The sequence below is a fragment of the Sciurus carolinensis genome, chromosome 7 (assembly GCF_902686445.1).
Source record: "Sciurus carolinensis chromosome 7, mSciCar1.2, whole genome shotgun sequence".
NCBI classification, from domain to species: domain Eukaryota; kingdom Metazoa; phylum Chordata; class Mammalia; order Rodentia; family Sciuridae; genus Sciurus; species Sciurus carolinensis.
The window spans coordinates 122,471,006-122,491,395 of record NC_062219.1 but is presented as its reverse complement, the minus strand read 5'-3'; the positions used below and the strand labels follow the sequence as shown (position 1 = coordinate 122,491,395).

At 46.9% G+C, this 20,390-nt stretch overlaps 2 protein-coding genes and 1 non-coding gene across 5 annotated transcripts; 1 reads left to right on the top strand and 2 right to left on the bottom strand.

The window, feature by feature from the left end:
• Window positions 1-3,422: 3,422 nt before the first annotated feature.
• Window positions 3,423-13,776, bottom strand: Atf6b (activating transcription factor 6 beta). Of its 2 annotated transcripts, none has more exons than XM_047558162.1 (18): window positions 13,671-13,776; window positions 13,217-13,296; window positions 13,000-13,078; window positions 12,651-12,742; window positions 12,006-12,141; window positions 8,691-8,776; window positions 8,430-8,565; window positions 8,212-8,343; window positions 7,924-8,057; window positions 7,181-7,366; window positions 7,005-7,096; window positions 5,944-6,123; window positions 5,664-5,771; window positions 5,409-5,490; window positions 5,150-5,220; window positions 4,839-4,950; window positions 4,618-4,702; window positions 3,423-4,112 (listed from the first exon to the last, which is right to left on the bottom strand). In XM_047558162.1, exons 1-18 carry the CDS (start codon window positions 13,774-13,776, stop codon window positions 3,883-3,885), a joined length of 2,127 nt encoding a protein of 708 aa, XP_047414118.1. In that variant the 3' UTR covers window positions 3,423-3,882. The 2 variants fall into 2 exon arrangements, with proteins under 2 accessions (XP_047414118.1, XP_047414119.1); XM_047558163.1 differs by having other exon boundaries at window positions 5,150-5,217; window positions 13,671-13,774.
• Window positions 13,777-14,280: 504 nt separating this feature from the next.
• Fkbpl (FKBP prolyl isomerase like) lies at window positions 14,281-15,813 on the bottom strand. Of its 2 annotated transcripts, none has more exons than XM_047558845.1 (2): window positions 15,658-15,813; window positions 14,281-15,413 (listed from the first exon to the last, which is right to left on the bottom strand). In XM_047558845.1, the coding sequence occupies exon 2, from the start codon at window positions 15,337-15,339 to the stop codon at window positions 14,293-14,295; it is 1,047 nt and encodes a 348-aa protein (XP_047414801.1). In that variant the 5' UTR covers window positions 15,340-15,413; window positions 15,658-15,813; the 3' UTR covers window positions 14,281-14,292. The 2 variants fall into 2 exon arrangements, with proteins under 2 accessions (XP_047414801.1, XP_047414802.1); XM_047558846.1 differs by lacking the exon at window positions 15,658-15,813 and adding an exon at window positions 15,527-15,572.
• A 3,597-nt stretch (window positions 15,814-19,410) lies between these two features.
• LOC124989886 (U6 spliceosomal RNA) lies at window positions 19,411-19,518 on the top strand. The gene has a single exon (XR_007109693.1). It is a non-coding gene; the product is annotated as a U6 spliceosomal RNA (small nuclear RNA).
• Window positions 19,519-20,390: the final 872 nt, after the last annotated feature.

Here is a 20,390-nt window from a genome sequence, read left to right as displayed (position 1 = left end):
GGTCTCAGACAGGAACCTGGGTTTCCAGATGTTGACAAGTTTTTGAGGCATTTGGGAAAGCCACTGGAAGCTTGATATAGTTCCAGGTTCTAAAATAATTACTAAATTCTTGACTCACCTCCTGCATTTCAGGCTCTGAGGAACCCAGGCCTAATAAACGTTTTACTTCTTATCAGAAAAGCACTGAGTGTTGCATAGCACAGGTACCCAATAAATGCTTGTGAATATTGAATCGTGAAAGGACTATGGGGAACAAGTGTTTGGCAGGGAACCATAGGTGTGAGTAAGGGAAGTCCTTGGGTCCGGTCTTGGGTTGGCCTCATTGAGGCGTCCTGGGTGGCAGGTAGAGAGGTCACGGTGTTTTCCAAAATTGTCCATGTGCACTGACTGTTCTCAAGGTCTTCAGTCCTTGTATCTTCAGCTCTGAGCCTCCATCCTTGAATGATCCTTCAAGTTTCTGTCCTGACCTCAGGAGGTTATAGGATAAAAGATATATAAAGAAGGAAAGAGAAGAGGGAGATGAAAGAAAGAAAAGGAAGGGCAATTGAGGGCAAGGGCCTGAAGGATAGAGAGGGAAATGAAGAAGAGAGGCCAAGGAGGCTGTGAGCCAAGGAAGCAGTCCCAGAGAGGGAAAGATAGGAAACATTTGTACTGGGCTTCCGTTTACAAAGCAGTTTCCTACACAGGCATTTTATGAATCTCACTTTGTGGCTGAGGAAATGGAGGCTCATAGACATTATATGGCTTGTCCAGGGGAATTTGCTAGTAGTGGTGAAAGTGGACCCCACTCAGGTTTACTGATTCCAAAACCTGCATATTCTGCCCTTCCCCAACAATTCCAGAAAATGAAGGGGTTGAAGACAGGGCAGAAACAAATGAAGCTTCTTGAAGAACTTGCCAAAGGGTGAAGAATCTGGATTTTTTAAACTTCTTTCTGCATCCATTTATTGTGTAGGTTCAGTGAGAAGAATCTGCCTAAGTTGCATGCAGGGGTGGGGGTGTTCAACATCTATTACAGGGAACTGAGGACTGGGAGATGAGGATGGGAACACAGAAAACAGCCTGAAAATGAAGACAGGAGAGAACTAAGAGGCCAGAGATGAACAGGGGGCAAGAGAGTCATGGAAAGAAGGGTCTGGACCCTTAAAACTTCCTTTGCCCAGAGACATGGGTGTGGGGAGAAGGGAGGAGGGAAGACATTTCTATCTCGTGACAAAAGAAAGTCACACAATTGTTTTGTTCTTTGCTCTGGAGCGGGTGGGCGCCTGTATTTACCAGAGGGACTGAGGTCGCTGTGGTAACCACACATCTGGGCCCCGGAATCCAGATGTGCTGTATCGAGAAGCCATAGCAGAACGATGAGGCAAACATTAGGCTCCCCCAGTCCTGGCCCCCACAGCTGGGAAGAGGACAGAGGATTGGGGCGGGAAAGTGAAGGCAGAAGGGGTGGGGAGAAGAAGACTGCAGCGGGGGAGAAGAGAGGAAGTAATGGAAAGGGGAATGTGGACAAAGGAGTGGAAAGGGAAACTGGGAGGGGGTGGCATGAAAAAGGGAAGAGGCACGCACAGGGCAAGCGGCAGGAGATGAGAAGACCAAGGGAGGAAAAAAAAAACAAGGAATAAAGGGTCAAAATATAGTGATCACTTGTGCTGGGGTAGAGGGCCAAAAGAAAAAAAAAAAAAAAAAAAAAAGACAGGCAAAAAGTATAGAGAAAAGAGGAGGGAGGGAGGGACAATGGTGTCAGGGAGCCAGGGATGACAGAGAACAAAAGGTGGGGATCCAGAGGAAGGAACAGACAAAAAAGCAGAACGGACCAAGAGGGCCTAGGACAGGAAGGGAGCGATGAAGTGCAGGACTGACAGTGGCCTGGCAGGCTGAGGTGGCCTTGGAAGCGGGTGTGGACAGAGGAAACAGAAACCCACATAGGCCTGGAGGGCAGCAGCCAAGAGCCTGCCTTCGCCCCCACCCCCCGCACACCCAGTCTCCACGGCTCTCCATCCTTCCTGCTCCTCCACTCCCTCAGCCAAGAGGTATAAGGTCTGGTTCACACCAGAGTGCCAACTGTCCTTGGCCACTTAGTGGAGGGGCAGCATGCCCCATCCGATAGCCTCCAGTGTGAGATGCCAGCACTTGAAGTACTCTCTTGAACTGGGGTCAGAAAGGAGAGCTATAGGACAATGAAACAGTGATGGACCCAGATGAGATAAAAGGAGAATAGAGGGGAAAGAGCAATGTAAATGGAGAGAGAAAGGAGCAAGGCCTGAGGGAACGGTGTGGCTATTCTGGAGAGGGCACTGCAAATATCATCTTTCATCCTCATACCACCAGGAGAAGTAGGTAGGAGTATCACATCTCATAGATGAGGACCTCAAGGCCCAGTGTTTCAGGACATGAACTAATAAAAGGCAAGGCAGGGAGCCCAGCTTAGATGATCTACTTCCAAAATCCTGGTTCTCATGGCACTTATTGCCTGGACAGGGCTGGATAAGGCTCTAGGGACCCTGGTGCAGAAAGCACGGCTGAGAACCAGGGCTGCCCTCTGGAGGGAGGAGAGGTCTAGTTCCTGGGAGCCCCAGTTCCAGGTTTCCATAGTTACTCAGTCTGTTTTCACCCCAAACACAGTATGGGCGGGTGGTAGGGAGGAGGGAGAGCCTGGCTGGACACGTGAGGTTCTTCCTCCCTCCTTCTGGCCTGGGCTTATGGCCCAGGCAGCCCCTGTCCAGTCATCTGGGCGTGGAGCCCAAACCCGGCTCACACCCTCCAGCTGACCCAGGACAATCCTGCAGGGTCAGGCCTGAGGCACTGCTGGACAGGGGCAGCAGAAGGGGGACCTCTCCAGGTTGGGCTCCAACCGAATCCCTCACTTTGTCCTATTCCCCTTTCTCCTAATTAGAATACACAGTCTTTTCTGCCTGACCTATCTTTTTTTTCATCTGGACCCTCAGATCCCAGTCTCCTCTGGTTTAGGGCTATAAGGATTCCAGAAACATGCCCCTTCCCTCCCAAATAGCACCCCCTTCTCTACCGTGGCCCCTCCTTCCTGGGCTCAGAGCCCTCTGGCCCCAGATCCTGTTGTTTGTGTGAGCTGCTCATCCTGGAAAGCAAGGGGAGGGAGGGAGAACCTGCTGGAGAGCAGGGAACCCAAGAGGCTGTGCACCCTGAAGGGCGTGGGGCCCCCTGTCCTTCCTGTTTACTCAGACACATTCCTGCATCCTCTGGTCTGTCACGCCATAGACATCCCTGCTAGACACAGACATACCCCAGAGTTACAGGGGTGGGGCAAGGGGATGACATGAGGTCTGTGATCCCACACCCACCCTACCACCAGCAATGTCTTTAGTGCTTGATTTTTTGATGCTGGCTCTGTAGAAGCCACTTTCCCCAAAACTCCCCATCACGAGCCAGGAAGGCAGCCATCATTCCTTCAACTCCCTCCAAGTTGTTTATTTAATAATAAAAAAAGAAGATATGCACACACATAAACCTGATCTCCCTCTACCAACTTGCTTTTACTCCCAATAACTAACTCCAAAACGTAAAAACGTCCCTTGTCCCACCTGGGGACTAAATTCCCACCTGTACCCTCAAACAGAGAAACAAAATAGAATATGCAGGAGCCCACCCACCCCAAAATTGAACATCACTCAATACCCTCAGAGAAAGCAGCAGGCACTAGGGGTTCATGGGAATGAGAGGAGCCCTATATTCTGAAATAGGGTGAGAAGAGAGATGAACCACCCCACCCCCAAGTAAGCACTTAACCCCCATACCCTGTCTTTCATTTACCTACTGCCCCAAACCCAGGGATCAGGGAATTTGAAACAGTCCCACTTGGTCACGCTGTACCCCCCGCCCCCCAATTCTTAGTGTGAGTTGCAGAGGTCAGGGATGATTGAGGTAGAGGGGCTGGTGGGAGGCCTGGTGGGCCTGGCTGGCTGTAGAAGCTGGCAAGGGGCCACCTGTGGCATTGCCCGAGGTTGGGGACGGCTGTTTTCGGAGCGAGGGGGGCACCGTGGAGGTCTTGATGTGAATCACCCTGGTGTCCATGACCTCACACTCGATCTGCATCATTTCCTCATAGTCCCCTGGGGCCCCCCGGCCTGACAGGGTCTCTGCGAGAAGGGGAGAGTCAGGGAAGAGGAGAAAGGGGAGGCAAATGGGGGGCAGAGGTGTGGTCAGAAAAGTCGTGGTGAGTAGGGAGGACAGGAAAAGGAAATGGTGAGGAGGCAGACCCACAGTAGGGGTGAAACAGGATGGCAGGGATGGAGTTTGGTGCAGGGAAGAGGAAACAGGTAGGAAAAGAAAATGATATTGATGGGGGAGAGGGTCATATAAGAAAAGATGTCAAAAGAAAAAAAGGAAGTGAGTCTAGCAGGTTCCCAGCCCATGTCCCTCTGCCCAGCCACCTACCCAAGCACCTTCACCAGGGAAGACCCACACCCTCAGCTTCCTCCCATTATAATCTCCTGAATTTTGTTTTCCTCTCCACTTACTTCCTGTTTCTTCTCACCAATGAGCTGAGCATCTCCCTCAGCTTCCCTGCTGGATCTCCCTACCAGAACTTCCTCCTTCCTCAATTTCAGGACCCCTCCCCACACCCCAGAGGGATAGAATTACCATTGGGGGCCATGGCAGGCATCACCAGGGACATCTTGGGCCGAGAGGTCTTATTGTGGCTGATGGCTGGCAGCAGCAAGTGGTCCTAGGGAACAGAGGGGACAAGCTGGGTGGTGAAAGAAAAGATGCTAGAAAACAGGTTCTCCAGTTCTACTCTTTATCTTCTCACTGAAGAGAGGCTGCTAGAGTCTGGGATGACAGACAGGGGTAGAAGTACTTACCCTTCGGAAGGAGACAACATAAAATGTGTCTTCCCGTCGGTCAATTGCATCCAGGAACTCTGGCTGTGAACGGTCTGGGTGGCGATAAAGCTGTAGCTGGCCCACAGAATCCCTAGGAAGGTGGAAAAATAGGATTTGGGAGGAGCTAAACCCAATGCCCAGTTCCCACTGGGTCAAGGTGAAAGAGTATGAGAAAGAGACAGACCTCAGAGGGTAAGTGGGGCATAATCCCATTGGTGACAATGATGACAAGCACAGTATGGCTCTTTAGAGTGGAACCTCATTTGATAAATAAGCACTTCAATACTCACCTTTCTGGGGGGTCAGGGGGTTGGGTGGGGACTGCCTTAACTGGAGGCGACTTCTTCCATAGCTGAGACTTCTGGAAGAAGAAGGATCTAAGAATTTGGAGGATGAAGGGAAAAGGAAAAGAGACAGGTGGCCCCTGTCTCACACCCATTCCTCCACTTCCCCCAAACAATCCCTGAAACCTCCACAGTGAGATGCCTCCCCAGAACATTTAGCCCTTTTCTTCAAGTGGCCTTCCTTGAACCATCTTACCCATCCTACCTGTCTCTCCTGGGTCCTTTGAGGGACCTTCCGCCGGCCCCTCTCATGGCGCTGGACCCAGCCACTCAGCTCATCAGCAAGCCTAAAGAAGCATAGCAGGGTGAACATATCTGGGCCAGGCCTAGATGCCCTAGATGCTTTCCTGTCCTCCACTCAGGAAGCTGGTGCTTCAGTACATGTGGAGAGCCAGGCTGTGGAGGGCCTCTGAGCTTAGCATCTGTCTGGAGTCAGAGCCCAGCCTTGACTCCCCCATACCTCAGGGATTCGGTTCGGTTGAAGTGCCGGCAGTCAGAGGAGAGGAACAGTTGATCTAGGTCACTCAGTAGTAGCTCCTTGGCACCCCCAGGGAAGGCTGTCAGGTTCCTGGATTGAGGTATGGAGGAGGCACCCATCAGAGGCTTTCCAGCACTCCCACATCAATGAGGAAGGTGCCAGTGGCAGGAAAACAGCTTTGGCTCCCTCTCCATGCAAAAGTACTTGTAGGGAGAATACCTGCTTATATCCATGAAGGAGAAGCAGCCTTCTTTCTCCTCACCTGAAACTGGGCAAGCCTTTGGAGCTGGGCTGTGACTCCTCAGGGGCCTGGGAGGATCCCTGGAGGGGTTCAATTCCATGAACTGGCTCATGCTCTGAGAACTCCAGCAAGTGTCTCTGGGGTCGAGGTTCCTCCCCACTCATCCGAGGAGAGACAGGAGCTGGAGGAGGTTCACTGATGCTATGGACAAAAGAGGACAGAGCAGGATGAAGAAGTCCAGCTTTATCAAGTGTCTAATGAAGAGTAAGAGCTTGTGGCTGGGATTGTAGCTTAGTGGTAGAACGCTTAGCTAACAGGTGAGGCACTGGGTTCAATCCTCAGCACCACATAAAAATAAATAAACAAGATAAAGGTATTGTGTAAATCTACAACTAAAAATTAAAAAAAAAAAATCAAAAGAGCAAAGGCTTGCCAGCTGTGGTGGCACATGCCTGTAATTCCAGTGGCTCAAGAGTCTGAGGCAGGAGAATCGCAAGTTTGAGGACAGCCTCAGCAACTTAGCAAGGCCTTGAGACTTAGCAAGACTATGTCTCAAAATAAAAAATTAGAAAAGGGGCTGGGGATGTGGTTCAGTGGTTAAGCAGCCCCTGGGTTCAAAATCCCTAATACCAAAAATAAAGAGTAAGGGCTTTGCAGTCAAATGGCCTGGATTCTAAAAAGACTGAGTCATCGCATCTGTAAGATGGGAATATCTTTACCTCACAGGTCCAAGAAACAAGAAGAGTGCTTAGCCTTGAGCCAAGAACTCAGTAAGCCCTTAACAGTCACTGTTTTTGAACTTGAATAGGCCATGCAAGTACTCTACCCACTGAATGACATCCTCAGTTCAATAGTGATTATTTTTATCACTATTATCACCAACATCTATCTACACTACCATGTGCCATACATGAGAGGAATGGAGCAAAAAAAAAAGACTGCTGGATACACCACCATTGCTAAGGACATCAGAACTGTTTGTGTATCAGTGGAAGGAAAAAGTCTGGGCGAAAGCAGGTAATCGGGCAGCTGTGAGGGTCAGTTCCATCCAGAGGGTTCTAGGAAAGTAAGGAGGGTCTCACCTGACTGGCCCAAAGTTGAAGGCAATAAAGAGAAGGAAGACCATGATGCAGACCACCTTCCTGTTTCCAGATCCTAACTTGAGCTCGCTGTTCTAAGGTTCAGAAGAAGCAAAAGAGTCGGAGTCAACCCACACAGCCTGTATTCCAACCATCTCCCAAGGACAGTCCAGTCTAACCTCAGCCAGCAGGACCTCTAGTCGCCGCCGGAGGGCAGCATTCTCTCTACGCAGTTGCTGGTTGTCTGCCAGCACCGCCTGCAGCCGAGCCTCCAGCCCCTGCAGATACTCTTTCTTCTTCCTACGGGACTGGCAGGCAGACTCCCTGTTCTTGATCATTCGCTGCTGTCGCTTCAGTAACTTTGCCTAGGCACCCAGAGGGAGGAGGCAAAAAAGAAAAAAAAAAGAAAAGAAAGATCAATTGGAGAGGGGGGGTGTCACTGCCCCCAGGTCCTAGGGATTAGTTAGTTACTCAAATCTTCCAAGAGCCATTCTCCTACCTTCCCAATTTCCACCTCCACAGCCAGAGGGGCTGCCTTCTTTACCAAAACATTCCAGGGAAGGAGCCCCTCATTCAACCATTCCCTTGCTCCCTCTGTTGTTCAGAGTTCAGAGAAATGAGACTACAGGAGGAACTTCCTCCATCCTGAGAAACCTCTTTCCTTGGTGGGTCTTCCTTCTTCCCAACACTTCTTTACAGAGCCCAAAGTTTAGCCTTGCTAACCTAAGGACCCTAAAACCACATGGAGTTAATACTCATATAGAAGCAAGGGTGCACTTTGACCTCCAAGATCATCTACAGGTCTGCATCTTCACTTTCTACTCCTGGAGCTCAACTCCCTCCTCATCCTACCATTCTCTCCAAGACAGACTTCCCTCTTCCCTTTCTATTACTAACTACTCCTCTTCTCCCCAATACTTACATCCACTTCAGGCGGGCAGGAGTTCCCAGGCATAGGAGCTGGAACGATGCTTTTCCTCTCAGGCCGTGAAACAGTGGGGGCTGGTCCTTCAGGTTGAACTCGAATAGCACCTTGGATGAGGACAACTGGGGACACTGGGGCAAGTGAGCAGGAGGTCAGACAGCTGTGAGTTAGATGGGGTCCTGTGTCCATCCCTGCACCAAAGCACTCAAGGATTGGGGGCCCCCATGACTGTGAGCTCCCTGACCAGGTCAATACAGTCTGCCTCCTTTTCTCCCTCTTTAGTACCTGTGGGTGGCTGCACAAGAGGCTGCAGAAGGACAGTGGTACTGGGAGGCATGGCTCTGGGTGGCATCTGGACGGTGGTTAGCACCACAGGTTTGGGCTGCAGTGGTGGCTTCCTTGTGGGTGGGGTTTTGCCTAAAGGAAGGTGAGAAGGAGGAAGAAGGAATTTCAGGACTACAGGCCTCTCACCAGGGACCCCAGGGGTCAAGATGCCCCATTACCTGAGGAACTATCATGGGATGGACCCATGCTGATCTGGACAGCTCCAAGTGCGGGGGCTGGAACATCCCACAGGAGGCACCCTGGAGGGGATGGGGACTCTGTCTTCACTTCCAGCACCTCCTCTCCTATAAAAGCCTATGTGGGGCAGTCCAGAGACATGTTAGTCAGGATGAGTGTCAGGTGTGTCAAGGAGGAGGAGCTAAAGAGAGAAAGCTCTCATAGCTTAGAGGAGCTCCAGGAGGAAGGGAAGTTATGCTCACCTGGCTGGGGGAGTCTGCTGACAGCAGGGAAGCCTCAGAGTTAACAGAGGAAGTTGGAGAGACTGGTTCTACCTTGGTTTGGATATCTGTGGGGTGGCAGGAAGAAATAAAAGTTGGATATCAGGTAAATATTGAAGAGGAAGTATAAGAGGATTCAGATGGGGAAATGAGTTATTTGTCATTCGACCTAAACATGATACTACTTTGGCCCTAAGCAGGCAATTCAGAAGGAGCCAGTAGATGCTAACCTGCTGGTTCTTTTACCTTTCCCCAGTACTCTTTTTCTTTCAGTGGTTCCTCTAATTTTTCTCACCACTGACAGTTTTCCTCAAGGCTATCCTTGCCCTTCTGCTATTCCTTTTCTTCTTCATGAATCTTGTTCATTCACATAGAAGAGACCCAGAGTCTCCAGCATTCACATGGCCCATGTTCCTATCTTGCTGTATTTCCATCCAACCCAGCCTAATGTACCTCCTGTCCTAAGAACTACCCAGCTTGCAAGTAATCTATCACTTGCCCCCAGTCCCGACTTGCAAGCTGCCTGCTAGTCACTTTCATCTTCGTGCCCCCATGTACCCAAATTTGACAGGCTTTAAGTGAGGTTCACTTTTTTTCCCTTCTCACATTGTTAGATTCCCAGTCACTAAATTACAAAGCCTCAGACACTTTGACCCTTCACAGTTTCTGTTAAATCTCTTTACATCTTGTTGATCACTCCATGAAAACAAATGTTAGGACCCATGTGGATGAAATAAAACCCAGAATCAGGTCAAAGGGCAACAGTTCACCACTATCTGTGGTCCACACCACTCATTTGGTGCTTTTATATGATTGCTAATACTGCTATTTAAAGTTTTCAATTTGTATTTTGAATAGTTAATAGTCATATAGTACACATTCCAAGAGGGAAATACAATGAAAATTAAATTTCCTTCCCTTCTCTGTCCCCCAGCCACCCATAGCCCCCCTTCTCAATGAAGACTGTTATCATTATTATTGCTGCTGCTGTTATTTTTGGTAATGAGAATTAAACCCAGAGGTGCTTTACCCCTGAGCTACTTCCCAGCCCTTTTAATTTTTTTTTTTACTTTAATATAGGATTTCGCTAAGCTGCCCAGGTTGGCCTAGAACTTGTGATCCTCCTCCCTGAGTATCTGGGATTATAGGCATGTGCCACCTGAATCCGTGAGATGATCACTATTATTATTTGCATGCTATAGTTCTCACAAAGCTCTCCAAATGCTGGGACTATGCTTCCTGTCTATCAGAGTAATGGACAAAGTATAGGACCTTGAAAAACACCTAAAACATAGGGGAGAACTTGACTTTAATAACAATGTACTTTGCCAAGTCACAGACAATCTTTGCTACTAAAAGTCTTTCAATTCTTATTGTGTGTGTCCTATTTGTAACATTTATTAACCTGCTGGATGTGATCAGTTTGTCCCTCCAAATCACTCCCTACCCTCCCCTGCCCTGCTGAGGTCCAAGAAGAAAACCTAAATGGATTGCAACAGTGGACTCCCTTACCCTCCAGTTTCTTGTTGGAGTTCAACCAGTGCAAAAGGCACTTTTAAATAAAAAAAAAAATCATGTCCAACACTGAATTCATCATCTCACTTGATTGCTCAGCCTTTTGGCTAAGATCAAGTGTAGTATCATCTTCCTTGAAAAGAAAATTCCTGCTTTTAAAGTCTCCATCCTGTGAACAGTACCCACAACTACTGGCATCTGCCCCAGTCAGAAACTGAGGCACCCTCTTTATGCCTTTTCCCTCACTTAGTTGTTCAAAGGCTCCCAACTGTCCATAGGATGAAAGTTAAGAGACCCCTTGCCCTGGCCCTCTAGCCTCTGTAGGTCCTTGCTGTTTCCCACCTTCCTTACATCCACTCTGAAGAGCTGCAGGGCCCTCACATACTCACAAGTCAACCCTCACATTCATCTGGCCAATTTTTATCTGTCCTTCAAAATTCAGTTCAGTTCCCAAACATGGAAATGATAATATTTGAGGAGATGGAAATACTAACTACTCTGATGTGATCATTAAACATTATATATGTGTATCATACTGTACCCCATAAACAAATACTAATAGTTTATGTCTATTAAAAACCAAACAACATAAAAGATAAAGTAAAACAAAACAATAAAATCTCAGCTTGGGAAACCATCTCTCTAGAAGCAAGTCCCACATCTAGCCCCATCTGGGTGAGAACCCTCTCTCATGAGTTTTCCTTGCACCATCTAATTATCTGTATTCTAGAATGACCACAGTTGTACTGACTCAGATTTGTCTTTCTCCCTACTACCCCACAGGATTCTGAAGTCAATGTAGTGGTTACATCTTGTTCATCTTTGCATTCCCAACATGCTGTCCAGTACCTAGCATGAATTAAGCACTCAATAAATATTTGCTGAATAAACTCATGAGTAATAAACTTAAAATCGGGCTGGGGATATAGCATGGTTGGTAGAGTGCTTGCCTCACAAGCACAAGGTCCTGGGTTCAAGCCTCAGCACTGCAAAATAAATAAATAAATAAATAAATAAATAAATATAAACTTAAAATTACAAAAAACAGCACAAACAAGATTAATAGACTCTAGGGGTTAGATATATGGTATTCCAACCTTTCTCCATGTTTGAAAATTTTTATATTTAAATGTTAGCAGAAGATGGGTAGAGTGGTGCTCTGGAGGCTGAGGCAGGAAGATTGCTTGGGGCCAGGAGTTCAAGGTTTGCTTGGGTAACATAGTGAGACTTCAGCTCAATTAAAAAAAAAAAAAAAAAGTCTGGGGAGAAAAATAATACAAATAAATATGTCCTAAACTGTCCACATTTTTAAAAAATGCAAATTTTTGATAAGTTGTATGATATAACAGTATACCAAGAACAAGAAAAAGAGAAATCATCACTATCTCAACACTTTGCTTCAGTATCTGAAAATTCTCCCTTTCATTCCTGGCTCTTCTCCTTGTTATCTGCTGTTTTCCCACCCCACCTTGTCCTTCCTGTTCTGTTGCCTATATCCCCTCTTCTATCTATACACATATACAAAAGTAGACTACCTTGGTAAAGCCCCAAAACTATGGCAGTTGTTCTCCTTCCCCCATTTTGCTATGCTGGGGATGGAACCTAGGGCTTCACACACACTAGGTGAGTACTCTACCACTGAACTACATCCACAGCTATTTTTATTTTGAGATAATGTCTCCCTAAGTTGCTGAGTCTGGCCTCAAACTTGTGATCCTCCTGCCTTAGCCTCCCAAGTAGCTGGGACTATAGGCATGGGCTTCAGTGGTTGGTTATTATTACCTGAGGGATCATCAGAGGTGGAGCCCACGGTGATCTGGACGGCTTCAAATGGGGAAGTTGGATCATCTCCCAAGAGGCATAGTGGGGGTGCTAAGGACTCTGTCTTCACAGGCAGCACTTCCCCTACTCCAGGGACCTATATGAGAATCACAGAGGAGCAGGGAGGCAGACAAAAGAAAACAAGGGAGGTGTTGAGAGTAAGAGCAAAAACAAAAGTTTTAGAACTTATCAATTATTTGACATTGTGATCTGAAGGTACTGAGTATCTCCCTAAGCTGTCTCTTGTCCTTTGCTTTTTCTATTTTATTCCTGAGAAGGCTGATGAAATTTCATGATTTTGAATATTGCTATAGAGTAGACAACTTGGACAAGAACAGCTTCAGAATTCTCAACACCTCTCTTCTTCCCAGCCCCATCACTGCTGCCACACATCTTTATATTTAAAAAGACTTCATCTTCATTTCTAGACAACCAGAGAGAAGTATGGAAAATGAGGATATTAAGGAAATGGCAAAGGCAGAAGAAGACATCCCTACCCCCCACCTCATGACTCATAGTACACGAATCATTTCCTCAGCATCCATGGGTGAAGGGAATAGAGAAGAGTTCCTGCTATAGAGAGCAGATGGAAGACTGTTCTCTCACCTGGCTGGGGGGCTCTGTGGAGAGATGTGATGATTCGGAGCTGAGGGAGGAGGAAGAGCAGGGGGAAGATGGCTCAGACTTCACCTGAAGATCTGGAGGAAAAAGCGTTAGATAATAACCAGGAAGCAACGCCTGAGAAGAGTCTAAAAAATGTTCAGGGACATAGGGGGTGGAGATCTCCCCACCAGAGCATGGGGGAAGGAACACACAGAAGAGATCTAAGGGGAGAGGAGTGCATAGGCACTTATGTAGAGGAGGTGTGAGGACTCAGGGAATGACATAGTTTCTAGAAAACAGTGGGAAGATAAGCGTTTCTGGAAGGATGAGGTAACCACAAAAGGTGTCTTACCTGGGAAGATAGGCAGAGGGTCCCATGGGGGCTCGGGTGGGCTGACATCCATCCCCACATCCAGGGAACTGCTGTCAAACTGAATAAGGGGGATATCAGAGGGAAGGAATGTGAGAAAGTAGGGGTGACTTCATATGAACTCTGGCCTTGAAAAAAGTCCTGATTCTGGGTCCACTCCGACCCACTAGGGGTTAGAGAAAGGCTAAGGGAGCAATACCGGGACATCCTGCTCCACGCAACGGAAGAGCTGCGTCTGCTCCTCGGCCACTTCATCCAGGCCAGTATACAAGGGGCTGTCTGCAAGGAGTGTGGAGTGTCAGGAGGGTCGTCCAACCGCCCAGCCTACCGATCGCACTCAAGCCCCCGCCCCATCCCTCATTGGCTCCGCTCGGCCAGACCCACCGCCCGCCCACTTGAAAAGTGATACAGCCAAAGAACTTCAGCCCCTCCTTCCCCGACCCCGGAACCACTCGACGTTCCCGTTGGGAGTGGAGGGCTTCCCCCAACTCCCGCATCTCCCGAAAGCACGAGCCCCCCTGCTCCGCCATCCTTCGGGTGGTGGATTCCGTATTCGTCCAGCCTTCCTCTTTGGCCCTGGCTTCCTTCCCGCGTGCCTCAGGGACACAGTTGGCCATAGCCGTCTCCCCTCCCCAACGCCTCACTCTGCCCACCCCAGTCCTCCGGGCTTAGCAGGTTGTCAGTGAAGAAACGCGTCGGGTCCGCAATCTCGCTGAGGAGCATCAGCTCCGCCATCTTACCCCCCCACCCCCCGACCATGAGACGGCTCCCAAGGCCCGCCCCTCCCCATCACCAACTAATCAGTTGCCTTTTTTAAAAAAGGGGGGCGTCCCGGAAGTCCTACCGACCAGTAAGAGACCTGGATGCTGAGTACATGAATCGAGAAAAGAAATGGCTGTACAGGCAGGGCCAATGGGAGCACAGCGGTGGAAGTAGTAGTTCCACAGTAGCTGGCTGAAAAACTGACGCACGCGCCGAACAGGCCCCAGCGACAAGGAGCCTGGGAGATGTAGTTCCCAGGATTTAAAGGTCTAGCTTCTGCTCTCGTCAGTCCTAAACTTACTAGTTTAGACAGCTTCTCTATCTCTTCCGAGATAGATAAGCTCCCCCGAGAGAGACTGAGAACACTGCTGTCTCCCCATGGAAGGCAAAAATTGGAAATAGGATATGGGCTGAAACCCTCCCAGGGCCCCTAAAAATCTCACATAATAGACCTAAAAATCTCACAGAATAGACACACTCACAGGTTCCTGTCTCTTAAGATTTAACTTTTAATCAGACAAACATCTTGCGCAGACCCTGAGCCAGCCCTGCATCTTGTTTTTTCCCCTGAATAACCACCTTCCCCAACTCTTCCTGGGCTGCTCGGTTTTTGGGATCTACTGCCAGCACCTTCTTGAGGTCAGCAGTCGCCTTTTCCAGGTTACCAAGGGCAGCCTGGGCAACCCCTCTTCGGTATAAAGCCTTTAAGTGGCCAGGCTCCCGCTCCAGCACCCGGTCACAGCTCTGGGCTGCCAGCTGGGGCTGCCCTAGCAGCAACTGACAGGCAGCAAGATTGGCATGAAGAGCAGTTCGTTCTGGGGGACCAGGTGGGGGTAAAGTCAGCAGCAGTCGAAGAGCCCTTCCATAGCATCGGGCAGCCCCTTCAGGGTTCCCAGCTCGAAATAGTTCTGAGCCCCTTGCATGTTCTTCTCTGGCTAGGGCCTCCTTCTCGCTGGTCTCCAGTTCCCAGGAGTCCCGACCCTGAGTGAAGGAGTCCAGTGTGAGCCTGAAAGGAGGCCCAGAGTGCCCAGGGAGCTGAAGCTCTGCTTCCTCACCTTGACACATGGACTCTAAGCATTTCTCTATGAGTTCTCCCCAAGTTTCCTCCCTCCAAGATCCAACACCCACAGTTAGCTCTGTCCAGCCTTCTGGCAATCCTGAACCGAAAGGAAACCCAAAAGCCAGTACCCGACAGCGGGAGCCTAGCTTGGGTTTGTCCAAGCCATGGCCACGGATTATGATCTTCTTGATAAAGCTCCCATCGGGACAGTACCAGAGATCAGAAGCTTGAAGGAACTCTGGCATCTCATGAGTTGATTCATGAGATATATCAGAGCCTCCTTCAAGTCTAGTGACCAGTTTTTCTGTCCCTTGAGGATTCTCTAGAAATTGACTGGCTGGATCTGGATTCATTCCCAGTTCAAGGGCTTCAGTAGGAGGGTCTTGAGTCTGCTGCCTAAACTGAGTAGTTGAGTCAACGTTTTCCTGGGGGTTCCTTTCCCATTGTTGCTGCAGTTGAGAGATGTCCTCTCCCGTTGGATCGACTGATGGCGTCTCCATTTGGCTGCCTGGTCCTTCCCACCGTGGATGAACAGCTTTGATTTGAAAGGAATAGATCAGGTTCAAGTCAGCACCTGAAAAGAAAACCATAACAATGCTAATTGCTGGAGTCCTAATTTAGACTCCTCGTTCTTTCTCATCCTTCTGGGACCCTAGTCTGAAAGTCTCCCCTCCTCCGCTTTTATACCCCGCTCCAAATCTCTTGTCTTCCACGAGCCTCGGTTCCACCCGGATCAGATTTAGAACTATAAATTCCACAATTCTCTACGGTTCGAGTAGCTACTCCAACTACGGACACCCGATGGGGTCAAAAACTACCTGAACATCCAAAACGCTTATCATGGTGGCAAGAGCCGGATTATTCGAATCTTCTCTCCTTCCGAAGCTAAGGGCTTACTGAATATTGTCCTCGGAGTCTAGTGCTGGACGCAAAGAACTGCCTGGAAGCTAGAAGCAGCTGATACTGACAACTAACGCTGCAGCCCGCGAGACGGCGAACCTGGTCAAATTTCTGGCAGCCAATCGGGAGCGGCGCGGAATCTGTTTGGCCCGCCTACTGGGCGTGACATCTTTTCCTCTGCAAACGCGAAGCTCCGCGCCTTAGCGACCAAAGTAGGTCGAACCAACGGAACTGGGCGAAATTGAACCGAAACCCCCGAGGTCCAGCTGGTCTGTTTACTCAAAGTGGGAAGAAACCCTGGAGTGGGAAACCTGGGCGATTGAGATAGAATGGAGAATGGCGGCGGTGATGGTGAATGAGAGTGACAGCAGTCCTTTTATCCAGCGACCTCAGGCCCTTCTGTGCTATTATCCCTAAATTCCGGGATCACAGCAGAGGTCAGCTCCTACCCGGCCCTTTACCTTTCCATCCAAGATAAATCCTCCGACCTCTTTTTCTCCCACCGGCCCTGTTCCCTTAGGGGACCACCTGAGGCTTCTCCTAACCTTTAAAATTATATTCATCATTACCTTTTAAGTTCCGTTTAATCAAGAAATCAGTGTTTTGCAAAAATTTAAAGTGTATTCACATCAACTGAAGAAGTTGTTAAATTGCACATTTTGATTTAGGAAGTCTGAAATGAGGATTGATAGTCTGCATTTGGACAAGTGCCTAGATAATGCTTATACTGGTTCAACCACTCTTTGAATGATTCTAGAATAACTTCATCCCATTCTCTTCACCCCTTGCTCTGTGCCCCTTCAACTTAAGCTACACTTTGCATATATGACTGTATAACTTGCTCCACTGAGTGTAGCAGTGGGAAACTTGTCCTTCTCGTCTGAGTAGGTGTAGGTCTCTTTTGTGATTCAGCCTTGCCTGTCCAGCTACCTGCACAGGCTGGGCCACCACAGTTCTTCAGGAGAGAACAATCCTTCTGTACCTCACTTTGATTCCCTCTTCAGTTTGCCTAATTGTGCCTTAGACTACAAGGACCATGCAAGGATAGTGTATGTGTGCACTGTGCATTGGTTTCATCATTAGCTACAGACTTGGGACAAAACAGCCTTCTCCTGTTTTGGGTTGATCTCAGGTCACTAACCTAGACATTCTTTTCCCTTAATTTTTATTTTTGTGTTCTGAGCCAGAGTAACTTTGGAAACACTGGTTTTAGTCAACACTAAAGTTTTAGTCAACACTGCTTCCACCTCCATGGCTAACTACTTTGATTCTGAAATTCCTGGGATCCTATTGAAAATTAATCCATCTCTTCTTCCTCCCTCTTACTCTTTCCATTTCAGGGATTTCAAGGCAGTCTAAAATGAGTCACAAAGGAATCACACCGTTGTTGGGGGTGGGGGCAATGCCTGTAATCCAGCAAATCTGGAGACTGATGCAGGAAGATCACAGTTTGAGGCCAGCCTCAGCAATTTAGTAAGGCCCTAAGCAACTTAGTGAGATCCTGTCTCAAAATAAAGAATAAAAAGGGCCAGGGATGTTTCTCAGTGCTTAGGCACCCCTGGGTTCAATCCCCAGTACCAATAAATAAATAAATAAATAATTGCATCATAATCTCTGGATAAAGTTCGTTTTCTCTCAATAAAAAGAAACTCCCTGCTACAAATCTGTGCTTTGTTTTTTTTTAATTTTTAATTTTATTTGTTCTAATTAGTTGCATATGACAGTAGAATACATTTATACATTTTGCTAGATCATACATAGAGTATAATCTCTCATTTTCTTGATTATACATATTGCGGAATTACATAGGTCATGCAGTCATACATGTACATGAGATAATAATGTCTGTTTCACTTCACTGTCATTCCTTCCCTCATACCCTTTCCCCTCCCTTCACTCCCCTCTGCCTAATATAAAATAAGTCTATTCTTCCCTATCTCCCACCCCTTATTGTGAATTAGCTTTAGCATATCAGAGAAAATATTCGGCCTTTCCTTCTTGGGGTTTGGCTTATTTCACTTAGCATGGTATTCTCTAACTTCATCTATTTACCAGCAAATGCCAGAATTTCGTTCTTCTTTAAATCTGAGTAATATTCCATTGTATATATGTACCACATTTTCTTTATCCATTCATCTGTTGAAGGGCATCTGGGTTGGTTCAGTAGTTTAGTTATTGTGAATTGAGCTGCTATAAAAATTGATGTGACCGTGTCACTATAGTATGTTGATTTTAAGTCCTTTGGATATAAACTGAGGAGTGGAATAACTGGGTCAAATGGTGGTTCCATTCCAAGTTTTCTGAAGAATCTCTATACTGCTTTCCATAACAATTGCACCAATTTGCACTCCCACCAGCAATGAATGAGTGTACCTTTTTCTCCACATCCTCACTAACATTTATTGTTGCCTTGATAATTGTCATTCTGATTGGAGTGAGATGAAATCTTAGAGTAGATTTGATTTGCATTCCTCTAATTGCTAGAGATGTTGAACATTTTTTCATATATTTGGGTTTTTAAAAATTATTTTTTTTTATTTTTCACAGACTGCATTTTGATTCATTGTACACAAATGGGGTACATCATTTCGTTTCTATGGTTGCATGCAATGTAGTTTCATACCATTCTTGTACATACATGTACATAGGGTAATGATTTCTGTCTCATTTCACCATTTTTCATACCCCCCTCCCTTTCATTTCCCTCTACATAATCTAAAGTTCCTCCATTCTTCTATTTGTTGATCGATTGTATATCTTTCTCTGCGAAGTGCCTGTTCAGTTCCTTAGCCCATTTATTGAGTTATTTGGTTTTTTGGTGTTAAGTTTTTGAGTTCTTTATATATCCTAGAGATTAATGCTTTATCTGAGGTGCATGTGTTAAAGATTTTCTCCCAATCTGAAGGCTCTTTCTTCACATTATAGATTGTTTCTTTTGCTGAAAAGAAGCTTTTTAGTTTGAGTCCATCCCATTTATTAATTCTTGATTTAACTTCTTGTGCTTTAGGGATTTTGTCCAGGAAGTCAGGTCCTAGGCCGACATGGTGAAGATTTGGGCCTACTTTTTCTTCTAGTGGTTGCAGGGTCTCTGTTCTAGTGTCTAAATCTTTGATCCGCATGAACCTGTGCTTTGAAATTGTTCTCTTATTGCTTTGTTTGTGCATTCAGACCTAATAGACTCCACAGGGTAGTGACTGTGTGTGTGTGTGTGTGTGTGTGTGTGTGTGTGTGCGTGTGTGTGTGTGTGTGTGTGTGTGTGTGTTTTATCTTATGTATCCATTCAACAAGTATTTGTTGATCACCTGGTGTATGCCAAGCAGCATGCTATGAACGGGAGATACATAGATGAATAAGACAGGTGTACTTATTGCCCTTATGGAACTTATAGTCAAGCCAAGGAAAGTCAGTAATTACAGTGATAGGAAGAGAGGTGTGAGATGCTATGGCTGTGAATGATGAGGAATGAGGGTACTTTTCCTTGAGACTGAGATATTTTTACTGCCATTGTAAGAATGATTTGGTGCTGAACCTCAGAGAATATACCTGTAGGCTCTATATTGAGAAACACTGAATTAAACAGTCTACTTTTATTTTTAGGTGACCTTTTGTTGCTATTGTGACTATAAATGCAAATATAAACATAGGCACAAACCCCTTTAAAACTAATTCAAGTGCTTACTTTGTTTGGCAGCACATATACTAAAATGGGAATGATACAGGGATTAGCTTGGTCCCTGTGCAAGGATGACACACAAATTTGTAACGTGACCCATATTTTTATTGTTTTATGCCCTAAAAATAAATTAAAATAAAACTAACTTAAATCATGAATGAAAACATTTTTATTTTGAAAAGATAATTCCCCCCAAAAAATGGGGAAAAAAAACACATAAAAGATGAACTTTCTGGATGAAAGCACAAACCAGGCACTGCAGGGAACACCTGTAATCCCAGCTACTCGGGAGGCTGAGACAGGAGGACCTTATGTTCAAGATCAGCCTTAGTAACTTAGTAAGACCTTATCTAAAATAAAATTTAAAAAGGGGCTAGGAGTGTAGCTCAGTGGTAGAGCACTTGCCTAATATGCATGGAACTCTGGATTCCATCCCTACCAACATATAGACACACAAAGATGAAAACAATAAATTTAAATTTTTGGAAAAGGACTCAGAGGTCCTGAGGGAAGACATATGGACTCGTAGATTCTCCCAGGCTTCAACATGTGAAGATATAGAAATGGAAAAGACTACAGGCTCTCCGCTAAAGCATAGGTACTACCTGAATGTTGACTGACTCACAGTGCTTGCTCTCTCCTAGTTGAACCTCATTATCTTCTCTGGGAGTAGTCACCAAGTTAATCATGACAAAGAATAGAAATAAGCCAGGAGAATTACACCCTCAGACCTGGCTAGAGAACATGGGATCGGAAGAAGACATAAAAAGACACAAGTGAAAAATCACTTACATGGGAGAGAGACTTGGACTGTGGAATGAGGAAAGAACGATGTCTCTGCTCTCTCTTTCCCTTAGAGAGTGTAGAGGGGTGCAGTGCCATGCACCTGTAGTCCCAGTTACTGGAGAGTCTGAGGCAGAAGGATCTCTTCAGCCTAGGAGTTTGGGGCCAACCTGAGCAACATAGTGAGAGTCCCAT